The following is a 25,091-nucleotide window of genomic DNA, read 5'->3' on the forward strand; positions in this document are numbered from 1 at the left end:
TAAGATGCAGAAAAGATTTCTCTCAGATGGATCAAGCTGGAGAACTCAACTTGTGTGTGCTTTCAGCATAGCACGGTCAAAATGGGTCCTATCCAGTAATCATCAGAACACACAGTCAATGAAATTGAACATAAAAAAACATGTAGTTATTTAAAGGCAAAAGCTAAGAGGTCCTGTACAAATTAGTTTTAATGACATGTTTTAAAAGGGACACATGGTCATTAAATTGCCCATAACCAATTTTTATTGGTTTTCATGATTTTTAGCTATAGCAGAGGTGGTTGAAATGGTCTCATTAGGGATGTGTGTCACTCAGGATTTAGTCTATTTTGTCAAAGATGAAGTTTACATCAAGTAAACCGCTCAGATAACGGCATATACAGTCAAGAGGAGACTATTTTTAACTGGTGAGTTAAAATGGTGAGTTAATGCTGTTAAATGCCAACTCTCCCCAGAAGTCAGTGTTTAACTTTATCCCATTCATCAGTGAACAAATATCAATAGGATCTCATTATTTAAATGTTCAACAGAAGTACGTCAGTTCCAGTCAAGCAACTGCAGGGTTGGCAGAAACAGCAACAAAATCTCATGGTTAGAAAGAGCAATAATGGATTTAGTAAACAAAGTAAATCATGAAAATTGGTATATGCAATTTCCAAGAGAGAAAAGGCATTTTGCTTGGCTAGGCAGCAGCTGAAGTCCAGGGGCAGAACAGTATAGGAAATAACCACCATAAATCAAGATGGCCTGCTGCCTGCTTTGCCGTCCAACACTCCTGCCAAGACTGGCTCCTCTTTTCAAGCAGACAGATAGGAAGAGTTATAGCTGCTGACGGCTGCCATGGCTATAAGAACCACCTCTTCTTCCCATCACAGGAAACATGGAGTCATATAGTATGCATTGCTTATTGGATCTTTTTTTTTTTTTTGAAAGTCTGACTTGGTTCAGTTATCGCTGTCCACTTTTCCAGGTTTCCAGATTCATATAAAACCTACAGATTTTGTCTTAGAATCCACATTGCTTGGGTCCACATTCTCTCTGTTTGTTTGCAATATGCTTGAGAAATAATTATTGTCTTCTGAGATGAAAATAGATGTAAATATCTCCCTCACAGAGAACAGTGGGATGTGTTGCTATTCAATTGCCTTTTTGCCAGTATGTGTAGGTTGACATGATTAGGCTGCTACAAAAATATTCATCTTTAAATAAAAAAAAAAATAATAGAAACATTTCTATTGTTCTGCTCTTTATTGCTTTGTTACGAGGTGTTGTTTGTACAATCTATTCATGATTAAATGTCTTTCAAAGAAAAAAAAAACAATTATTCAGATTAATCATTGTAATGTGAACTTAAATGTTGAACAAAACATGTAATTGTTGTCATCATCATCGTTGCAGTTGCTCACCTTGGCTTTGTTAATGGTGCAGTGCAGTGCATTGTTCTCCTGGTCATACTGCAAACTGAATTCCAAAGTGCCCAATGTAGCTGTAAAGAAAGGAGAGAGAGAGAGAGAGAGAGAGAGGAAAATTACTTGCTGAAAAAGACGTCTTGGTGGCACTCAACACCCTCACTTGGGAGAGAAGAGCTCCAGTGCTGCCTCCCTCCAAACAGCACTAATGGGAAATCTCACTGTGTTATTAGCAGTGACAAGTAATTATAACCCAAATAATCCAAATCAAAATAAACACACAAGAAATTGATATTTACAAAGTAAAAATGGTGAAGGGAATTTCCATCAGAATGTTTCTCAATCTGTTGGGTGCATCATAGTAGGCATCAGGAGAACCGGCACAAATCTGGAAATATGTTGTCCTGCTCTAAGCTGACAATACTGAGGCATTAATTCTGACACAAGGTAGAAAACAACCTTATGAAGCCTTTTGGATGAAAGGGAAAACACCTACAAGAACTGTAAGCAGGTCTATTTGCCACCAAATTGCACCTTTAAGATGAGCAGCTCCATCATTACAATACATAAACTGACTAAATTAAGACATCGTTTATATTTAAGTATTCTTTTAGAAACTAAGCTTTCACTTGATTTTTTAAACATGGGTCATGTGTCTGTGAACTAAAATCCCTTATGTCATCATTTTTCTTATTTCAAATTAGAAGGGACAAGAAACTCTCAGATTCTGTTTTCCTTTGTAAACCTAGAAAGTTTTGGCTTGAATGAACGGAATGTGCTATGTAAAGCTAATTCTTAAATTCTAAGGATGGGATGGAGATAACTAGGACCTCCATCAAAGTTAGTGTCCCTTAAAAAGACACAGTGTCAATAGTTGGCAAACTTCCACAGCGTTAAATTTGAAATTAAGTATCTATTTGTGATCAGTGTAGCCCAGAGTCTGCTGAACAGCAGCGAATAAATGTTTCTCCAGGGAAAGCTGAGCTCATTAACAATGACTGAACCTGTTTCACTCATTCACCTCCAGTACACACTTTAGTTTGCCTCCCAGTTTGCTGATGTTCTGGTACATGATTAATTATTGTGTTGTTATTGTTTTATAATACCTTGTTGTTTGGTTGCCAAGGTGACAGTTTAAAATGCACTTTGCCACGTGCCCTGGGATAGACTGGCGACCTGTCCAGGGGTTACCCTGCCAAGGCACCAGGCCCCCCACCCACGCAACCAAGAACAGGATAAGTGGTTAAGATAATGGATTGATGGAGAACTTTACCTTAGCCTGCCTGAGCCAATCATAATCCCTGGCCAGTGATGACCCTGGCTGTAGATCACAACTTAACCTAAGCCTAAAACCAGATATGCTTTGAAAAACTAGAGACATGTGTTAGTGCAGCATGGCTAATGACTTTTTGCCTTGCTAACAGCAAGAACTAAGGATGTACGTAGCTAAGGCTGTTGCAGTAGCTCCACAGTAAAATGTCTTAACTGCTGGGCAGATTTCAGCAATTTGGAGATGAATGCTACCCAGAGAATAATGGTTTTGGTGACCTCCTGCATAATCATCAGGTTAAAAGGAATTCTAGGTGTTGGTTCTGGCAAGAAAACATTAGATTGCTCTCTTCGAGTTTGTAATGAATTGTTGCCCAAATAGAGGGAGTGGAAGTATCTCGGGGTCTTTGTGCATGGGTAAGGGTAAAATAGAGTGTCACGCCTGCCCATTAAAAAGAAATTGACAGGTTTAATTAGATGTGTTTTTTTTACACTGATGTAGGAATGATAAACAGAAGTATTCTTAAGAAAAGCATTTAAGGAGAAACAAACAACAAATACTTTGTTCTGCTATGATCTACTTCTCAACATTACTATTTAATTTACTGTAACATTGCCATTTTTAAAATCTGTATTTAGGGCACGAGTAAGATTCAATTTTATGCTACCTTATAACTATTTTTCACTGCAGATGCACGAGCCATCTGGATAGCTGTCGGGTGCAGCCCAATAAGGTGCAACAGTGCTGGGAACCCTATAGCAGTTTAATAAAGAAACGTCCTTTATTCAGGAGCACAGTCAGATTCCAGTCTTGCTGTGCAGCCTGATTTCTGTGTCTCGCTGGAAAAAGGTGGTAGGTCTAAATCAATTATAAGTGGCTATTTAACAGTGTTGATAGCAAGATTTTTGTAATAAAAATAACTCTTATCAAAAGAGAAAATCAAAGATGATGTGATTTTTTTTTTCCTCCAGGGGAAGTAAAGTTGTTAAAATGTGTACAATGTCATCATTTCTTGCACAAATAATTTTCCTGATGTGTTATTCATGTGTTGAGGGAATTCACTTCCCATTATCCCAGTTATTGCTTGAAGCAACATCACGAAGGCGGCACATTTACCACCTTTTGGAAATCATAAATTGAACCTGTGCGGTGACATGAACATCTAAAGGTGAAACATTTGTTGGGCAGGCCATTGATTCAAATTCGTTTGTACAATGTGTATCACATAGTTCAGAATGTCTATAAACCAATTAGTCAATTTGTTTACAACTTTCAATCCTTGAAATAGTTATTTCAGATTTTCTGATTAGCCACCAAAAAATGAAAGTTAAATATATGCATCCGTTTAGTTTCTAGTCTTCTTTATGAGTTGATTTACTAAAAGTTAAAAAAAAGAAGTGAGTTGAAAAGCCTGTTGGAAAGCTCCACATCCTACAGTGAGTAGCAGTAGTAGCGTCTATTGCACAGTAAACTCAAGGTTACATTAACCTGAACAAATTCTGAAGTAAGTCTTGGCTCGGATTAAATACAGACGCATCAATTGACCTGTCATTACATATCTGATCTAAAAACAAGCACTGAAAAGGCTTTGGGAAAAATGGCGTCCACTACTTTGAAAAGGTGAAGGGAAGTGAAACAGCTTAAATTACACATTCACACATTTGTGTTTGATGTGAGTATTTGTTGCATGTGATGGGGGCTTTTTATAGTAATAGTCCACTTTCTCAGCCATTATACTGTTAAAAGATCTAATGGAGGAGACGCAGCTGACAGGAACAAGAGGTTTTCTGAGTGATGACTGCTGTCAGAGTGGCCACCACAATGCTCAGTGAAGCCACACCACACCAGCTCCATTACTTTCCCCCAGGAAAAAAACTGCACAGGCAATTCCCACTGAGGGAGGCTGACCAGACAGTCACCTCCCAGCAGAGAACCAGGTTCATGCTACAGTGTAATGCTGTACATTGTATCTCTGATACACAAACACACACACACACACACACCTTTGACTTTCTCTGTGCAAAAATATTCATTCAGAGATGTGAAATGAATTGACTACAGTTAAGCAAATCTTTCTTTGACTTTGAATGCTGCTCAACAGGCAGCTGCTGAGCAAAGCGTCTGCTGGAACACACTGTGAAAACCACCGTCACTTACTTTTTGAGCTCATTCAGGTGGAGTGAAAGTGTAATTAGGGTGCTATTCGTACTACAGTAGCTTCAAGTCAAATTGCATAGACTTGGTGCAATGCAATGCATCCTGCAAACTTAATAAAACAAATGAGCATGCCCTAAACAAATGTAAAATAATTGATAAATTCTAATAAATAACTTTGTATTGTGGATTCACTTTAGTTTTAATTTAGTTTGGTTTTAGCATTGTTTAGCAACCTAACAGTTTTTGGCCCTCAGCTACACCTACTGATTTGCTATGGCTAACAAGTGTGTACATCCAGAAAAGGTAGGACAACAAAATAATTTGTTTGACCTGGGAGTTTCTCATGTGTGTCACACTTAACCCCAGAGAATGTGACTGTTACTGTCTGTAACTGTTGGGGGACAGGGGCAGCATCTTATAATCAATGCAGTCTATTTTTCTGTGCATGCTACAATGGTTAAAATGGGTTACTTCATATCTTTTATGGTACAAAAAAATTTTCAAATTTGATGGAAAGGGAAAGATAAAGATGAAGTGGTCTGCTGCTGTCTGCTGCACTAGTCCGATCAGAAAAGCGACACTTTTCACAATCGCGACAAAATCAGAACACAGCTCCAACCCCCAACCAAAAACACAGGGGAATCCTCACAAGTCCCCCAACAGTTGGCAGCAGTTAACATGGTGTGACGTCAGCTTCACATTCTCTAAATATCAGAGGTCATGACATTGGTGTTAAAATGCCTGCTATAACCAGCAGGAATGCTTCTTGAAGGTCAACAATCATATTTACTAGTTTTTTATCTACCGCTCGGCAAGAAATGTTGAACATCTTGCAGCCTAAATGGTCCAGCAGTGTCTGTACACTGATTCATCAGGACAATGTAATTAGATTGTAATACAGGCAAATGTTTGGAGATTCACTTGCTAGATGACTAATAAAATCTAAAAATGAAACAGTTGGTATAAACTTACAGTGTACAGTGCAGTTTATGCAAATCTCACCAGGCACCTTACACTACTGTAGTAAAGGAACAAATTGCCCACGTGTTAATTTGTCTGCTTATGTAGTGGTTGAACGAACAGTTACTGTAGATTGCCGGCTTTGCTTCAGCATCCCATTATGTGCAGCCAGCAGAAAACATCACAAGGAATGGCAGGTTCTTTAAAAGACATTATTTGTCGTGCTTTTGATCACAGAGCTGATTTCATGTCTGATGAAGGGTAAAATAGGATTCTGACTTGTGGTGTCTTATGAACTGTGTTGTGATTCTGGACCATGTTTTATTATTTCCTATTGCTATCTATTCTTTTTATTCAAGGTTGTAACTACGAGGCGTGATAAACAAAGCCACCTTCACAGATGTAAGCAAATATAATTGTGTTTCCTGAGTCAACAGGCATATTAATTGCGTCTCCTGTGCTTCCTTATACTAGCAGCATAATACATTTACCATTCTGGCATAATTACATTTTACATACTACCATATTCAATTTTACTGTCAAACAAACTTGATGCGGGGGGGGGGGGGGGGGGAATCGGGAGCCGATCAAATTTTGGAAAAGAGGGCCCCCCCAATGGCTACTTCAGTTGGTATATTGGTAACTACAACTTGCATAAAGGCACCTTACAGTGCACAGCCATTGCCAAAAAAACCCCCAAAACAAAAACTGGGGCCTCTTCTTGCTATTGGGAGGCCTAAATGGGCTTCTTTGCTGGCTCCCCCCAGGGTCTAGGATCACCCCTAGTAACCAGAGCACCTGGAGTAAACCCAGCCAGGCAGAGCCAGATAGCAAATTTGAATCTATGATTGTATTACTGCCTGTGTTATGTCTATATTAGCATCAGTTTTATGTATCTCAGTGTTAAAGATCATGTTTTAATTAATTAATTTGATATTGTATGGTATTGTACATATATATTTTATATATATTCAGTTTTATAGAGCATACCATACCACATAAATCATGTAAACCTGTGCTGTCATCAATATGGAAAAGTATAAGTAATACTCTTAATGCAAAATGCCAATAAACAGAATGTTTCTGACGTTAAAGAAAAGCACTAACATTTGCAGTTTATATCATTAGTTTCCTACAAAGCCTAATTATTAGCTTCCCCAGTACTTTCTTTAAGAGCAGAAATATTTTAATCAGCAAACTAGTAAACTTCTAATGCTGTTTCTCACCCTTTGTTCAAATTTTTGAACTGACAAAGTTGTATGAAAATCCAAGCCACGGAACTGAAAGTCTGCAGAAAATTGACTTGTTTTAACTCTGAACCCCATTACACCTCCTCACAGATGGGGCGACTGTAGCTCCGTTGGTAAGGCAGTTGACAATGGACCACATCCCGGCTACATGTCGAAGTGTACTTAGACAAGACACTGAACCCCAAGTTGCTCCCGGTGGGTCAGGTGAGCACCGTGCATGACATTCTCTGTCGTGTGTGTGAGTGTGTGTGTGAATGGGTGAACAGGAATCAACATTGTAAAGCGCTTTGGATAAAAGTGCTATATAAGCATTTACATATATATAGCATTTACATCCTATTCTTTAAAGACCTTATTGCCTTCTATTCGCCACAGAGGTACAATAATACACCATAGAATGTATGTTGTTTTTATTCTCATCCACTTGTTTGTTAAATCTACTACTACTACTAGTGCTGCCACTACTGTGAGGATAATAAATGACCTGCACCACTGAGGCTCCTTTCTTAATCATCATGCAGTGTTTGAACAGTGTCTACATGTCCCTTTTACATAATTAAGTCCAATCTTTGCCAACTATCACTTTAGGAAAACAAAATGAGACAGCAGTGTTACAGACTGTATACAAAATATTTAAATGGTTATTTCCTCACAGCGCTGTGGGAAACTTCAATGTTCTTCATTAAGCTAAAAAGCTAGCAGAAGGGTTTCTGTCTACAGAAGATAAATTATATGGCTGAATTTGTAATGTTCTCTGATCCAAATACTGAATGTACCGTTACCTCTGGATGTATCACCACACACCTTTTGGAGTAATAACTCTGTCAACCTGTAAGTCTCCTGTCTCACTTCGCATCCATTGCCAAATCTCTAGGTATCAGCTCTTCGTCTTACGTCGCTTCACTGTATACAGACCATGGAAGCACACAACCACGGATACTCTGACTCATGCCAGTTTAACCTCAAGTCACGAGCTGTGTTAACACCATCTGTACTGTAGCATCAATTATGTTGAGGAAACAGTAGCATTTTTCTACTAGTTGTGCATATTCTTTTTTTTGTGCAAACTGGTGAAAATTTTGTAGGACAGAGGTGAAGTGGCTGGGTGGCTGTACAAGGTGATGAAAAAAAGAAAAACCCTGTCCACATTCTGTCTCCTACAAATAATATCCCTGCCTTTTTAAAAAAATTCATTTTCTGGATCACATTGTCTTTCTCAGGGTGAAATTTCCCGTTGCCTTTGTTTTTGTCATACATCACACAGTACCTCTGTAAAGACTTGTTTAATCTGTCTTTTTTTCTAAAATTGCTTTTCTGTTGTTTTGACAAAGCTCAGACCCAGCACCATCAATACTTCACATGGATTTTAGCTGCAGGCAAGTTTGTAACAAAGGTCAGCTAATTATGCATTTAGATAGAGGCTGATAATAGTACCAATTATCCAAAGTATCCTGGATATCTTGTTATAATAAATCAGACAAATCCAAAATACTCTTTCTTTGATTGGAAACCAAGTCCAAGTTGAGGCTGGATTGCTCATTTTAATGAATCTGTTGATTTTATACACTGATTGAACACTTGAAACATAAAGTTGAGTAGAGTGTGAAAAGCAAACTTAATTTAATTGTCCTGTCGTTATGATACATTGTTCTTTCTACATTTTTCTAAAATGTTGACAGCTCTAAGTAAAACTGGCTGCCAGGATACTTAATCAATCATTTCAGATTTTGTCTTTATTTATGAAAAATGTCTTGCCATAGTGTGATCCAGTGCCACTGAAAGTGAACCTAACAAGCATTAAAATCTCTGAGTGGGAGGATCCGACTGCTGTGAGTGTGTGAGAAGATGAGTGAGATCAGTGCAGTACCACGGGGCACATGGACGATAGTTAAGAAATTTGCAACTAAAGGCTCAAATGAGCTCAACAGAGAATTACTGCTAGATTTGCCAGAGGAAACAGCGGCTATTCCTTAATGAGTGGCAGTGATGTCATGCCACCAAAATGTGCACATACTCTACACTAGCTATGCTGCAAAAAGACAAATTCACTCAGTACTCTGTCTGTAGTCAAAGCATCAACACAACTCAGGCTAGAAACACACACAATCTATAGTCTTTGCTCACAACCACTGATCATTAGCTGTATTAAAGAAAGCTCGACACTCAAGCAGCGTTGCAGAGGCAACAGCCATTGCTCAATGAGTAACATGAGCCTCCTCAGCTCCACAAATTACGTTCCTATGCCACTAAAGTGCAGACGTTGCTATGTTTTTGAAGAGACATCGTCACGTACATTTTACTAACTAAAAGCAAGCTGAAAGAGAAGGTTGGATACTGGGCATACAAAGTGTACAACTGTCACATCACAGATCCAAGTCTGACTCCAGAGTCCAGTTTGTGGTTAAGCTTAAGCATGAAAAGCTCTGTGGTGAAGGTTAGAAAAAGACTGTTTCTGTCTAGAATGCTAACAAACACTTGTGTAAAGCGACTGACTGTCTTTGCCTAACCTTCAGCACATGCTGTGAGTGCCCATAAATACCCCTAAAAAACTTTAATAATGCTGTTGTAATAATGAATGTTGTAAAGAAAAATCATAACACTGGTCACACAAAATATGTTACAAACATGTTATATGATACCTGAACATTCTTAAATTGGATGTGAAACTAATGAACTACAGCTTTAAACAATTTTTGTCATGATTCTTTGTTTTCTTTTCTCTCTCCGCTTCCTGTCACGGACATTTATTTTGTAGCACCTCAGCCTCACTTTCTGTTTCTAGTGTTTTGGTCTCGCCGGCTGTGATTACTCACCTGTTCCCCAGTTCATTCAAACTTGGCTCTCCCCCCAGTTTACTGCCAGTTTGTCTGTTATCACTCACCTGTGTTCATGGACAGTGAGCTCCGTGTTAGTTCTAAAGAAACCTGTTTGTTGTTCTGTCTATCTCAGTTTGTTAGTTTCTGTCCTACTATTTAGGTCTCGTCCTTTGTATTATTCCCGTCTGTCAGCTTGTTTAGCATTTGGTTTGGTTGTCCACTTGTCCCTGTTTGTTTTATCCACTTTCCAGGGTGAGATTTGATTTTCCGTTTCTGTTTAAACACTTTGCTTAGTAATTTGTTTGCCAGTCTCTGTGTTAGTATCCCATCTATCCTAGTGTGTTAATCCGTGTTTGTTTAGTTATATGGTTTACTGTTTCTCATCAGTTGATTAGTACATGCTCACCCCGACTTCGGTTTATCCTTCTTTCTTGTTTGCTCAGTTAGTCACTAGTTAGTGCATTTTCCTGTCCTCCTCCTGGAATGAATTTCCATTTGTTAGCTTTTTCTTAATAAAATCTTTTTGTTTATTTGGGTCCTTTAAAAATACACAGCTCTTTACATTTTTTATACAGTTGACTAATATTTTTACAAATTGTCAGCCAATGTTCTTGTTCTGATTTTCAGTAAGACCTTGGTAGACAAGACACTGTCCCCATTTTATAAATTGGATCATTTTTCAATTTGTGAACGTGAACATCATAAACCTTTGGCACGCCATATTTTTTGCCCAGTGAGGTATTCACACTGGGTGGATGCAATTTAGCAGATTAATCAATAAATATTTTATTTTTATTTTCTTCTTATAAATCATTTTACCTCTACAGCAGAAAAAAAATTATGAGTTCTGGCAGTAGTCTAGAGATCAGCCAAAGTACTACATTCACTAATATAACTACAAATAAATTACTACACTTAAAGAGGATAATGAATTTGGAAGACAACATAAACATTTAAAAAACCATTAAGTCTAAACTTGCAAAGGCTGATTTATTTTATGTTATTCTACTATACATAAAACCGTCAAATTCTGTTATAAAGACACATTTCCTTTTGATTTTTTATTTGTTGGTTGGATTTTATCTATGGTTAAAATTAACACCTGTTGGGGAAACAATCAACTGTCTTTTTGTGCCTTTCTCTGTATTTCAGTCTTTCAATAAAATTTAACTAGCAATTCCTTTAGGAGGATTAAGCCGACAGGTTGTCTTTCGGCTTGCTAGAACAAAAGGTGACTTTGAAGACACTAGCCTGTACAACATGTCTATGATACTGTTGTCACACACTATGTTAATCCACTTATGTTGGCAAGTAGACAGTCCATCATGCTTTTAAGTTAAAAGTCAAAGTTCCAGCATAAGCTGCAACAGAAAAAACATTGTTTAGCTACTGGGCAAACAGCATTTTTATTCACACTTTTGAGAGAACAAAGATGAAGGAAGGAGGTGATTGGGAGTTGTGGCTGGCAGACTCCCAGAGAGAAGTTATCTTTTCCACTCTGCTGTACATTCACTGTTGCAGCCCATTGGATTAGACAGTAAGAGTGCTTTTCCTTTTCTCCCCCCTCGCCTGTGATACGAAATTCTGTCAAAATAGACTCTTTGATAATAAATCACACCCAGCACACACAAGCTGTTTTTGCCTTTTGTAGTCTGAGAAAATGTATGTTTGCTGAACCCAGCATATCCTATGAGTTTCATTTTAGGTTGTAATAGCACCCTGTTGACATTACAGAGTTGAGTAATGTGTATATAAAATGCTGTAGGTATAAAAAGATTTTACATAGTCCATACTGTATAAAACTGTTGAAACTATTTCAAAGCAAAATAGCTCCTGACGTTACAGAGCAACACAGCAGATACTGATGATGGATGATTCATTTGTCTGTTATGTTTTTCACTGTAGGTTGTGGGCAAGTCTTTGATGTCAAAATGTGTAATGAGAAGCTTAACATAAAGAAAATCACCAAAAAGTATATTTGGCTATAGGGAAAATATGATAGCGTGCTTCAGCTCTCCTAGCAATGTCTTCCGTTTGAGGTCAAATGAAATGGCAGAACGAAAATAAAAGCCCACAGTTTTTCTACTGACTTCAAAGCCAAACATACATACAGTTGGAAATAAACGATTGATTATTCTTACGACACATCCAGAGGTGGGGCCAACACTGGATTTACATTTAGCTTTCAAGCTTAATGGCATTGCAGTAGAGCCTAAAGACATACTGCCATACTGTGACTGTGACTGTGATTTAGAGACTTGAACAACTCTGATTGTCTACCAAAAATCACCTTGACAAGACTGTAAATATTTAGAGTAAAGTTGGTTCACAGTAATTTCACATCTTACGCTCCAGTCAGGTGTTAACACACCTGATGATATTGCCATCAGTTTTAGTAAGAAAGGCTTGACCGAACAGTACAGTGCATTTTAAAATGCTAGTACTGTTACACATCTGATGAACTGAAACAGACTGTACTGACCTTTGGGGAAGCTGAGAAAAGCCATGCTATAATTTCCTTTTCATGCCAATATCTAGTGATAACGGAATAATTATCTTTGTTTTCTCGTGATAACAGGATAATTTTTAAAAATCCAAACTAAATTCTTAGTTTCCGTAAATTACAATTTATGCCTTATACTTCACAGTTTGTGTAATAAAATATGATTTTGCCATTATACAACAGTGGGTTGATTTGATATCCCCGAGTTGGCGTTTTACTATAGTGGTCAGGGTATAAAATAGTGCTTCCATATGCAGCCATTTACATCATCTTTTTGCACCATGGTCAATTGTGTTAGTCTTTAGTCAGGAGTACAAATTATCGCTAAGAGAAATTAAGTACTTGTTTTGATTCAATTAATGATCTTTTCTTAAAAGTGCCCAAATTAAATGGTTTGGAAGCCACAGATTTTGTCAGATAGGAGCATCAGATCATAACACGCTGCTTATGTAGTTATTTGTCACGTTCCTACTATACTAATAATACAAAATAATTATTACAAAACAAAGAAACAAACAAAAGAGAGAATTCAGGCTGGCCTAAACACCACCACAAAGAGGGATTAGCTGCTTAAAAGTCACTGAGGCTGACTAACCTGTTCAGCTAACTAGTCTCGCAAACAGTCCCTGTGTAACCAAACCTCTGGTGCCAAATAATGACATCCACCGTGCCAATTTTCTGGCCAGGCCTTAACTATAGAAAGATGCATTAGAGTGCAGACAGGCCAAGCCTGTGTGCTGGAGCACTGCATGATTGATTGATTCAGTGCCTAATCTTTATGTCTGATCAGTGCTGCACAGCCAGTGTGAAGCACCTGCCTAGATACGTATTGTGTCACCACAACTAAGGTCTGTGCAGATACAGTAGGAGCAGAACAAAGAGCAGGCGCCTTGTCAGTGTGGATCAGGGACAAATGCATCTAGAATCTTCATGTGATGAGTTTTTTGTTTCTTTCTAACTGTGTCTATTGTAGCTGTTTCAGGAAACACAGAACAGATTTTACTATTGTACAGTATGTATAACATATAACACCTGCCAAATATAAGCAGAACAAAAAACTAAATCCAACATAAACATCACACATATTTAAAAAAAGAAAAAAGTCGACTTTGTATTTTGCATTGCAGAATATATCTTCTTTGTGTGTGTGTGTGTGTGTGTGTGCGCAGCTGTCTGTCCTTTCTCTGTCAGGCACTTTTCACACGGTGTTTTTACCTAGTGGTGTATCAGCTTATTCGACAGTACTCCCATCAATCTTTCATTACGTTGCTTTGTCTCTGCCTTGTTTTTTTATCTCACCATCGCTGTCCGTGTCATTGTCCATTATGCCGTGTTGTCCCTGCAGCTACAACATCCTGGGCTCAGCTTGGAGTTTCTTCAGGTTGAATGTTGCTGAGCCCTGTCATTTCCCTGGCTGCCCCATTGAACAACAGGCTCCCTGATGTAGTATCTGCGAGGGTTGTTGATGGGAACCTACGTCTGAACACTCACTTGACTGGATGGTGGTTTTAATTACAAGTTTATTTGCATTTATAGGCCTTCATCAAAAACATGCCTTCAAGAACTAAGGCTTCCTACACACAGCTAATGAACCATTAATCACAGGAAAAAATGAGCTAAGACAGAACGACATGTTAGTGAGAGGCAACATGATTAAGTAATCTACTGACCTAGCCAGCAGTCTGGTTTTAAGTTAAGTTCTTTATCCATTTTAAGATTGAACTGATAATAACTTTTAATAAAATACATAAATGCGAGAAGGGAAACTGAGCATCTTAGCACCCTGTTCAACAGTAAATATGTATCCCAATGTTTATGGATGGATGCATGAATGAATAATTTTGCACAGAAAATGTTAGACCTTGACGTTTGAGGGAGAAGGACGGCAACAAAGGCCATAAAATATCATGCAGACCGATGGGTAAGACATGTGTCCAAGTACTAATTATAAAGCTAACTTTAATCAGTGTTTGAGCAGCTTTTCCTCACACATCCCCCCTACCTGATTGCCTCTATAATTCCCCATGAAAACAAACCTTTGGAACCAAATGATGAATTTCCCTGTGCCGCTGTCTGTTGTGACTAGGCCTTAGCAGTAAATCACCTGCCCAGACGCTGCAAAATAAATAATGCTCTACTCACAGAGCCACAAATTACAGAACGTTGCCTGTGACTGTTTGTCTGTTGTGTTATGTTGTGATGTGGTGGAATTCTATGGTTTTAAGCTTTTGCACTTTTGCAACAAAGGGGAAAAAAGGAAGGGTGGGGCCAACTGGTTCACCTTAGCAATATTTTTGTATTTGAAAAAAGGCTTATCTAAAATTGTACGTTGACCAAACACAATTGTTTATTGCTGGATTATACTTCACATAAATTATATATAAATTTAGGAGTAAAGTAAATTGTTACAGGGGTTTACAGGTTTTTTTTTTTTTATGAAAATGATTATTTCAGTGAATTGTGTCCATATCCAGATCTTCTTTTGAATAACTGAGTTATCAGTAGTGTGTGTGTTTGGTTGGGTTTGTGTATGTGTTTATCTGGTGTGCTTTCATGCATGCATTAAGTCTGTATGATGTGATTATGGTATCTGCCTGCACTCTGGGTCTTTCCAAACCACTGCGAAACAGACAGTCTAATCTTGTTGGTTGCTAGGAACTGGGCAAGCTGGAGAATGGATGGGGCAGACAATTCTGTATCCCCATCAAATAGCTTACCACATTGAGCTAGACTTGATTTAATATCAAGGGGAAAATAAATGGGTGGTTGTGGCAGAGGGATATACATTTGCCTGGAAACAATTGTATTAGAAAATGTAGAGTGCAGTGGCTGCATGTGGTCATTGTTTGTGGAATGATTTAAGTCTAGTATGGGTCAAGAGTTGCAAAGAGATGAACAAAGAAATTGTTTTGTCCCTGACAACAATATTGAGACAAATATTACATTTATTAATTTTCATGGATGTTCCAAGAGATTTCCATAAACATTTGTATGGATGCTTTTGGTGCATAAAGATTTGGATGCAACAGGCTGCAGCACCGTAGTCAATATACAGTTTAAGTGTTAAATGCCACTGAATCCAATTTGTTGTTGGCACAAAATACATTATATAACAACAGTTTTTATCTTTTATATAATTTATCTAAAGGCCGAAAGAAATCACAGAAAATAAATCTCACAGCAAAAGTGTATCAATAGGTTAGACAATTTTACATACAGTAACATAACGCTCTTTAAATCTTTTTTATTTTTTTATAACCCACCCTCCTCCAAGAGGTCACCTGGTAGAACTAAGAGGCAGATCGTTAAACAAACAAGCAAAGCTTTCATTTTTTTGCCAATGGAAGTTTTTTTCTAATGTAGAATTCAAAGGCATAAATGATAAACTCTAATTGCTTTTGCTGCTGGATTTTCTAAAACGTTTCTGTTGGTTGCAGCTGATATACACTGAATTTGAAAGACGGTTTGTTAGCTGCATACTGGTTACTGAATGATAATCCTCCTATTATATAAAAAAAAAATCTACTGGGAATTATTATCTTCACTCCAATATCTATATGCTAGACTTATCTAACTTACCTTGACCAGAGGTCTATGGAGGTTGGGTTTCAAAAGCATGTTTGCCAGACTGTCAATCTGTTAATTGTATTAAAAATTTATTTTGCCAAATACATTTGAAGGGGATATGTAACTGATTACTGATTATTCTTGATGTTAACTTTTTAATAATAATGTAATAAAAATTGTGGTTTTCTAAAATGTAAAAAAAAAAAAAACTAAGATGTCCTGGCACAATCATAACTCTGTTTACATAAATATATCCATGGCCATAATCTGTTCTTAATTTAAACCCCTTTTCTGCTGAGAGATGGATTAAAAATGGAGAAACTGAAACTTAGTCTACATTTGTAGATAAAACAGCAATGACTCCACACGACAAACTACCGTACGTTTACTTATGTGTGGCACTGGCTCAGTCAGGTTTTTATCTCTTCAGCTGTGACGGTGACAGTTTCAGGATTTCTCAGGCTGCTTACACATTCTCAGTAAACCACCACCTACTCTTACATACCTACATATGCTGAGGTTTCTGACAAAGTGCTATATACAGTGGCCTTCTTCCTACCTGGCTGACAGATTTTATAAAGGCAGTGTCTTGTTTCTCAAATATCAACTGTCCTACTGTGTCTCATTACACACAACTGTCAATGGTCGATCATTCTGTCTAAAATATCCCTCCCTGTATGTCCTCAGCCATACAGCTCTCACATGACATTTATGAGAGGATTTCCTCCTCCAAACCCAACTGAGTCCAACTTCTTTTTTTAATGTGAAATTCAGTTCACTATAGGTTATATTTATAATCACTGAAGAAACAAACATAACACAGAGACGATAAAACATTTGTTTAATTTACACCCTTAGTTAGGGTCTGTGACTAAGAGTTTCTCTTGTCTTGGAAATGTAGTGGCTTAGCCACTGTTCTGTACCTCATTTGTTGTTAGTCTTTTCACAGTTCATCTCATCTAATCATGCCATTAGTGCAAAATCCCTGCAGAGTTGCAAAACTTTAAACATAAGCAATCAAACCAGATAAAAACAGTTCGAGGTTTGTTGTGGAAGAAAAAAGGGAAGTTTTCCAATGACAAGTAATTATACTCTTTATACACATTAGAGTATCATATTGTATATTGAGCAATTCATTTAAGTATTTAAGAGGAAGGATGAGGACTCACATCTAACTAACTAATAATTAGCAGCAAGCTACTTTAATTAAACATGAAGTGCTGTTCGTAAAGGGCAATCATTGGTGTGTACATAGAGTTTCACATGCACAAATAAACCTTGGAGCTACCAGAACTTCTTGACCTGTAGGTTTTCCCCATTCTCTGGCTACTTAGAGGATCATCTATTTTGGTGATGCACATTTGAATGCACAAATATAAACACAGCTTTTTATGACTATGTACAAGTTTCAAAAGAACAGCATAGTGTTATGGATAGAGTTGGTAAAAAAAGAGGCAGGTAAAAAAAAAAGAGATCTGTAATTGAGGTTGTCATCAAGTCAGCATGGAAATCTCCTGCAGGCTGCTTACTGCACCACTGTATTAGCAGCTAGCAGGCATCTACAAATAAACAACACAACAACAACTCTGCTGATATAATTAGTGACGCTGTTTTAACTGGCTGTGACCTGCCTTCGTTCACCGACTGATGACAGACACTTTTTCCTGTTTTGGATGCAGGCTACAGTATTCTCGTCCTTTAGCGAGGACGAGGAAAGACTTTATGGGGGCTGAAGATAGGACGTAACATTTTAACTGGTTCAGACCAACTAATGTACAGACAGTTCTAATTTAGACTTTCTCAAGCCATTGCTGAGAGCAATTTCAGTTATGAAGGTTGTTTGCGCATTAGACTAATGATTAAATTGACATCACAAAAAGCCTTCAGATAAATGGATGTGAAAATAATGAAAGCTGTATAAATCTTTCATGGCAGAAGTTAAAGGTCCTAAGTAAAAATGAGACATCAGAAAGCTAAAGGTTGTGTGTTTGACTGCTGCAGGTGGAATCCACCAAGGGTCAACTCATAAAGCAGAGATTTATGAAGGAATGAAGATGTTCAGTGTATCAGCCCAGCAGCTGTAAAAGATAATGACAAAAACTGCATTCACATCTATATGGTTTTCAGCCTCCAGCCAATCTGCCAGCCATCCAGCAGATTACAGATGCACAGGAGCGATAGGATTTGGTCACACGGCGAATTAGACGGGCTGTTCGTTTCTGATGCAGGAGTAAAATTGCCTCAAGATCAATAGCCTGCTGTCAGACATGACTTAAGTGATTTTGCTCTTATCCCTGGGTTGAATATCAAAACATCTCATGGTAGACTGAGCCGGCCTACAGATGCCCCTTGTCAAGAATAGGGGGGAATTTAGGGAGGGGGTGACAATACATGTGTTTTGGTGGACTGTGTTATCCTTGTGTGACCTTGTTTTTTTCCCGAATGGTTGCCTGCTGTATGAAGAGTAATGAGTTAGAGCACGAGCAAATGAGACAATTTTTCCCTTGTTAAAACTGGGAAATGCATGAATTTCTGATAACAATGATATTAACAGGTTCTGTTATCTTATGAAATAACTAGCAGAGCATCTGAAATCACAGTTTCTCATCAAACCCTCTTGTGATAAAGAGGGTTTGTTGTTGCAAACGTATTAATATTTTACTGAATAAAAAAGGTCTTTGTAGAACCCCAAGAAAAGCTCTGTTAGCCTCAGGTGATGCTGAATACTTTTTTACAGCAGACAAGTTTACTTATCGTCGCAGGTTGTATGTGTGGTCACACCCAAGCCTTTACCAACTCACTGCAGAATTAGATTGTAATTATTCTATACATTAAGTGTTTAAAAACGTTGCCACTGTGACCTGTTTACCTTGAATGTGTAAAGACAGCATCAGTAGGTTGTGTCAACACATTGTCAACCCACAGCATTAGATATTGCCGCTGCCTAAACGTCAAATTGGGGGGATAAGGTTAAAAAACAGTTAGAGTTAGGGTTAGGCACAAAAACTTCAGGGTTACGTTACAAGATAAATTACATAAATACAAAATGCAACCGACAGTGACAGCAGAGCACATATGATTCATTACTATAGCAACCATGTGCGCACTACAGTTGAACCCTGATCCTCTGTGGAAAAATCCTGTGTCTTGTTATAACATCACCATCCCTTCCACCTCCTCCCTATGTGATTTTTTCACTTTATATACTATGTTATTGTTTTAGATGTCAAATATTGAAGCGTCCATTATGTCACACTAAAAACTCAGAGCATCAATCATGGACACAAACCGGTAGCTTAAGTATCACCATGCAACGCAGAAGTGGGACACTGGGCAAAGCTGCGCTATTTGACACCTCTGGAACGAGAACAGACTTGGTAGTTTTAGTTCCACCCCCTCCCAGCCTCCTAAGGTAACTGCACGAGCTGCAGAGAGGTCAGCAGGCAGGGCAGTTACAGGGACTGTTATCAGCATTGACTGATACAGATGCACACATGACTGACGTCGTGTGGCTGAACCTTTTTGGCTTTTTTGTGTGAGCAGCCCATTAAGCTGTGTCACTGTCACCTAACGCAATAAGTGTATGATGACTGACTAACCTAAGCACAAGACATGTGATTTATAGGAAATTAATAGGGTTTGTAAACCATTTCGTGAAGTTTGCGCTCAGCGTTCTATAGTGGTTACTGTGGGTTACCTGCATTCCTTTTGTTTTGTTTAGCTAAAAAGTCTAAATACAGAGACCATGAGCTACTCTACTGACCTCCATTGGCAATGCTTTTCAGATTCATGATTGAAAGTTAAAACACAGACTCCAACCCACCAACACACAGCAACAACATGCTGCATGAAAGCAAAAAAATCAACCCTGGATGTCATCAACATTCTCTTACCAGCAGATTTGTGCGGTCTGTAAAAAAGACATTCAGTACTTTAATGTGTCATTATATGAAATCATTTTACCTGCTTCAAATGCTATCACTTCACTGTCCCAATGACTCTATTGACAATCGGTCCATACAGTATGTGGGTGAGTAGGACCCTACTCCACCTCCTAGTCTCAGTTGATCATGTTGCTCATAGTCAAACATTGCCATGGTTACCCTAATAAAAGTGGAGTGTGCCAGATTTAGGCACTAAAACTACTCATCACATTAAGGCACATTAAAAAACATGGCTAGGTTTTGGGAAATATTAGTCATGGTTTGGGTAAAAATTCAAAAAAAAAGTAAAACAATCATCTGAAATGGAAAACAAACTGCTGTCTCTCATTTTGTTGTCCCACTCATCCACTTCCTCCCCCCCACAGACTTTGACGTTCTTTTTACCACGTCACCAATGGTGACTTTTGCTCCTGTCAACGTTACTACATCTAATTGTTACACGTATCAATGATTGACACCTTCTGTCCTACTGGATAGTGTAGATTGCCTCTTCTGAAGCATAACTAGTAATACATTTATAATGTAGTAAATTTACGAGGTTTTAATATTCAAAATGAACGGATAATTCAGTGTCTCGGTAGACAGATAAAGGTAGCATGAAATACAATTTTAGTATCCTAAAGCAATTTCTTATCTTATCCTGCCACTAACATATGTAACAACAGAGGAGTGTCCATCAATGTTAATGAGCTACTGCTTTTTTATGAGCACCAATAGAAATTCTGCTCCAACAAGCCTTAAAGAATTCATAACGCCATTCCATTTGAATTAACATCTAAAAATCTTTGATGAAACAAGAAAGAAATACGAAATGTTGTGTCCCACTTGTATACTGTGTGAGTCCTTCTATCAGGTTGTGATATTAGGCTGTTATTTTTGGTCACCCCTTCTGTCTTGCTTTCATTGTGTAGGCAGATTTTTAAAGGCGGATTATAGGTCTATGACAATCAACATAATTAAGACAAACAATGTGTTTTTGTATTAAGTAAAAAGGGGGGTGAGTAGACAATAAAGAGAAAACACTGATGCACTTATGCTGAGGTTTTATCAGCAACTCACAGGAAAGAAAAATATACAGCAGAGATTTTATATCTGCAAGTTTAATAACCCTCTAAAAACCCTTCCAATCTTCTTCCTGTGGACTCTGTTATTATTGTTTATATAATCCGCGTGTGATATATATTCATAACTACAGTATATAATGCAATATTGTTTGGAGCCCAATATAGAGGATCAGTACAACTGTTCCCTGTGGCGAAAGACCAGCTACACAGTGTCTTATCTAAAGACACTTTCTCTATCATGTTGGACAAGTGTAGAAAACTGTTGAAAATGTTCATGACAACAGTGACAAGGCTCATAACTACACCAGTGAAGCTCTCGTTACAGCTTGCTGCACCGTCTGCTGGGCAGTGGCCTACAGTATACTGTATCCCCCATAAAATGTTGACTCACCGAAACTGTGTGTACGCAAAAGGACAGAAGTATGATTTTCATAAGGTTATTCAAATGATATGTACACATGGTATTATTTTATAAATGTCTGTGGAAGTGTATAAACATGATCTGCTGATATTTGTACCCGCTTAAGAAAGGCTGCAGAATGTCTGAGAACAATTTAAAAGCAGTAACTAAAATCAGGTAGGAACTAATCACATGGGGTATGCAATCTTAGATTTTATATTTTTTAAATATTGTTGTACAATTTAAAAAAGAAAAAGCATTTTGGCATTTCAAAACAAAAGTGACTTAAAATGATATTATGATGATAATACAGCTTTGCCATTCCAATATGTCAGCTATGTTAATGCTAATAATACAGTGGGCAGTGAGTGAGTTTAGTTATTTATAGAGCTATAATTATCACTGTAATGAAACTTTTCTGCAACAGTCTTAATGTTACCTGGGCCATTAGTTTAAAGGAGGGAGTGAGACACCCATGTACTGTAAACTGATCTGTATGGAAACAGTTGTTCAGTCAGGTTTGATTAACATGATTATTACATGTCGGAATTTTGTTGCCTATTTTTCATATGCCAATTCCGATTTTGGCTGATTCTGATTTTCTATAGTTGTTGGCATACACAAACCATTTAAATTTTTGTATTCAAACTTTTAATTGCAATAAAAAGTATCAATAATTATAATAATTTTAAAACGTTCTTCTCCTTCTGTCACAAGCAGCAGGGTGTAAGCGTAGTTAGCGCTGAGACCTCACAGCTTGAAGGTCTCCCCGTGCTCACACAGGTTTCCTCCCACAGTCCAAGACATGCTTGTTAACCGGGGTGTGAACGTGTTCTGGAAGGTTGTCTGTCTTTATATTCTCTGTGCGTTGGCCCTCAGATAGTCTCGTGACCTGTCCACGGTGTACCCCACCTCTCACTCAATGACAGCTGGGATAAGCTCTAGCCACTAGCGACCCTGAATAGAATAAGAGGTTAAAGATAATGGATAGGTCTTTCTCCTATTCAAACAAATTAAAAAAAATCTTAATCCAAATCCCTAACTAAAAATGTGAAAATGTGTAAAACGTGTGATATTTGTACTTTTCTAAATGTAAATAGGTGCAACGTGTTACAGAAACAGGGATATAACAGGGCACCTTTGTCAACACATGTCTGGGCGTAATGCAATCACTTCAACATTAATGACAAGTTTCTTCGGAAACAAGCATCTCTATCACCAGGTAGTCTGTTTCTTCTCTCGTCCACCACATGTTCAGCCAAGCTAAACGACTGCTCACTGTCAACGCTTGTACGCAGGCAGAGAGGTAGGTTTGTGCAAGTGAAGCAAAGTAAGAGCAAGGAAATGATTTTGATGAATTCTTCAGTAGGTCAAAGCTTTGTTTGTTTCTGCTAATGGGCAACTCAGACAGGTAATGCTGCACCTGCAGATGAAGGCCTGGCCAGCAGTTGCTCTACCTCAGAATTATCCCTCAGTGCTGTCATGTACTGAAAGCAGTGGACAACATTGCAACAGGCTGCGTGGTGTGAAATGCCTTAAACTTATTCTGGTACTGCAACTTCTAAAAATTCATTGTGTAATGGAATTGTGTGATCGGCTATTGTATGAAATTTCTAAAACCAGAATCCTCAACTACAGAAAATGGCTGGTCACCTGTGTCCATGATTTTCCTTGTAAATGCACTGGTCTTTTCCCTGTTGATAAAAGTTGGCAGAGGGTCCTGGCTTGTGACTGGCTCTGCTCTTTCACTCACTGTAATTTGGCCTTACATGTATTACAATTGCAGGCTTTGTGTCACAGTAAAAAACTTCTAAACCAATGACATGTTGTGTGTCTGGCTGTGACATTACAGGCTGTCATTATGTGTGCAACATAAACTGTTATACATGTAAATTTGACATCTCAGACTAATGGGTCGGTCTCCAGTCAAGGCCGATCAATTTAAAAACCAACTCATTCTAATCTCCAGGCAATCGATCGGTGTATCTTTCTTGATGACAGGGTTGAGGTCAAATCCTGAGTTGTGCACTAATCAGATTGGAACTAAACGGGCTGTAAAGTGGCAGGCTGTAAATGTGTAATATGGTATAACGGTCATGTATAGTGAAATGATAGGACCTGTCGCCACTACATCCTCTGTGTGTATGCTGACAGGCCAACCACAGCTTTTCATCACTCAAGTCTTGAAAAATACCCATCAAAAGGAATGTCTGTGTCTCTCAAGGCCACTGTTATAAAATGTGAAATTGCCCCTTCAGAAAGTCTCTCATGTTGAAAAGGCAATAGGTGTGATCCTCAGGCAAAAATTAAAGTGCACAAGTGTCCTTCAGACTGATTATTTGATTGGCCCTTGTCCATCCAAGTTTGGCTTTCAGATAATTGGACAAATCTTTGGAAACGTTGGCTCAGTGGGGACTTTGCAAGAAGAATTGCAAGATTCCACTTGCTTCAAAGCCCCCAGTGGGCTTTCAGCAAAAAAAAACAAAACTGATGTTTCAGGAAAAGGACTTCATCCATGGTTGTATTGGAAAAATATAGATATTATGATTATCTTTCACTTGAAAAAAGACTGAACACGTTCACTAGTTTAGCTTGACTGAGCTGCTGTTGTCATATAAGGCATAATAATCTCGTTTCTCTGGCCTATTGAAAGATTATTTCAAGATTAAAATCTAATTCTTGAATCAGTAAGAAGTAAAGTCTTCCCTGCAACAGAACTAATGTTTTTCATATGATACCACAAAATAAAGGTGTCATCTTCTCTCTGACCCCCTCAGCCTGAAAATAAAATAATCATTTGCGTCAATGACTTCTGACTCAACAACGAAATGTACCAGGCAAACAACGAGGCTAAAAATCTTCTTTTTCTCCCACCTCTTTCAAGTGTTCACATCACACAGCCCTGAAAACAACAGAGTGTGTTTCTTCCTCAAGGCCACAGTTATAAAATGCGAGTCCTGGTTAAAAAAAGGACTTAATGCAGTGAGATGTTCAAGACAAATTAAAGCCTAAAAGTGTCCTTTCCCCCGATTGTTGACTTTTTTCCCAGAGATGATGCAACCTAAAAGGAGTATTTGGTTCCTTACTTAATAGTTTGCATGCTAATGCTTTGCATCATGGCAATCCCCTGCAGAATTGCCCTCGCCCCCCCCTTTTTGTCACTAATGCTACTTTCATCGTCTCAGCACACTGAAATCGTGAGGAGGAACTGAGCAAATTTATAGCATTTTTATTTGCTCGTTTTAAAATGTCAAACACATCAGCAACAAGGAAGAGTTTGAAATCAGTGGGCTTTTTGGGTTGGATGAACTATTGTCGGTCGATTTGTTGGTCTATAACACCAAAATCTGAGATGAAAGAATATTTTTATGGGACAAGGAAAACAACTGACCGTACCCTGCAGCCACGACAAAACTGCTTCTAACTAACAGGCTTAACAGACCAGAAGTTTAATCACTCATAGATTGTTCCCTGAATGGCCCTGACTATATCAAATCATTACTGGCTATATCACTATGTCATTTTGCATGCGTTTACTTTCTATGGAGCAAGAAGTTTTCATTCATCCTCAACAATAATAATATAACAATAATGGAAGTTAAGTACATAAAAAGCTCAAAAAATAACTAGTTAAAATAATTCTGTTTTCACAGCTAACACTGGAATAATACACAAACCTCTGCTGCTTGAGGCACAGTTTGAAACGCCTTATTATACCAAAATGTGAAACTTTTCTTCTGCTCAGTATGCC

General features: G+C 38.1%; 1 protein-coding gene across 1 annotated transcript in view; it reads right to left on the bottom strand.

Moving 5' to 3' along the window:
* doc2b (double C2-like domains, beta) overlaps positions 1-25,091 on the bottom strand; it is a 94,507-nt gene that overhangs the window by 45,289 nt on the left and 24,127 nt on the right. Inside the window, exon 2 of the mRNA XM_067492432.1 lies at positions 1,407-1,486. Coding sequence (XP_067348533.1) covers positions 1,407-1,486 — 80 coding nt within the window. The remainder of the gene's footprint in view (positions 1-1,406; positions 1,487-25,091) is intronic.

Source organism: Channa argus, chromosome 22 (genome assembly GCF_033026475.1).
Source record: "Channa argus isolate prfri chromosome 22, Channa argus male v1.0, whole genome shotgun sequence".
Classification (NCBI taxonomy): domain Eukaryota; kingdom Metazoa; phylum Chordata; class Actinopteri; order Anabantiformes; family Channidae; genus Channa; species Channa argus.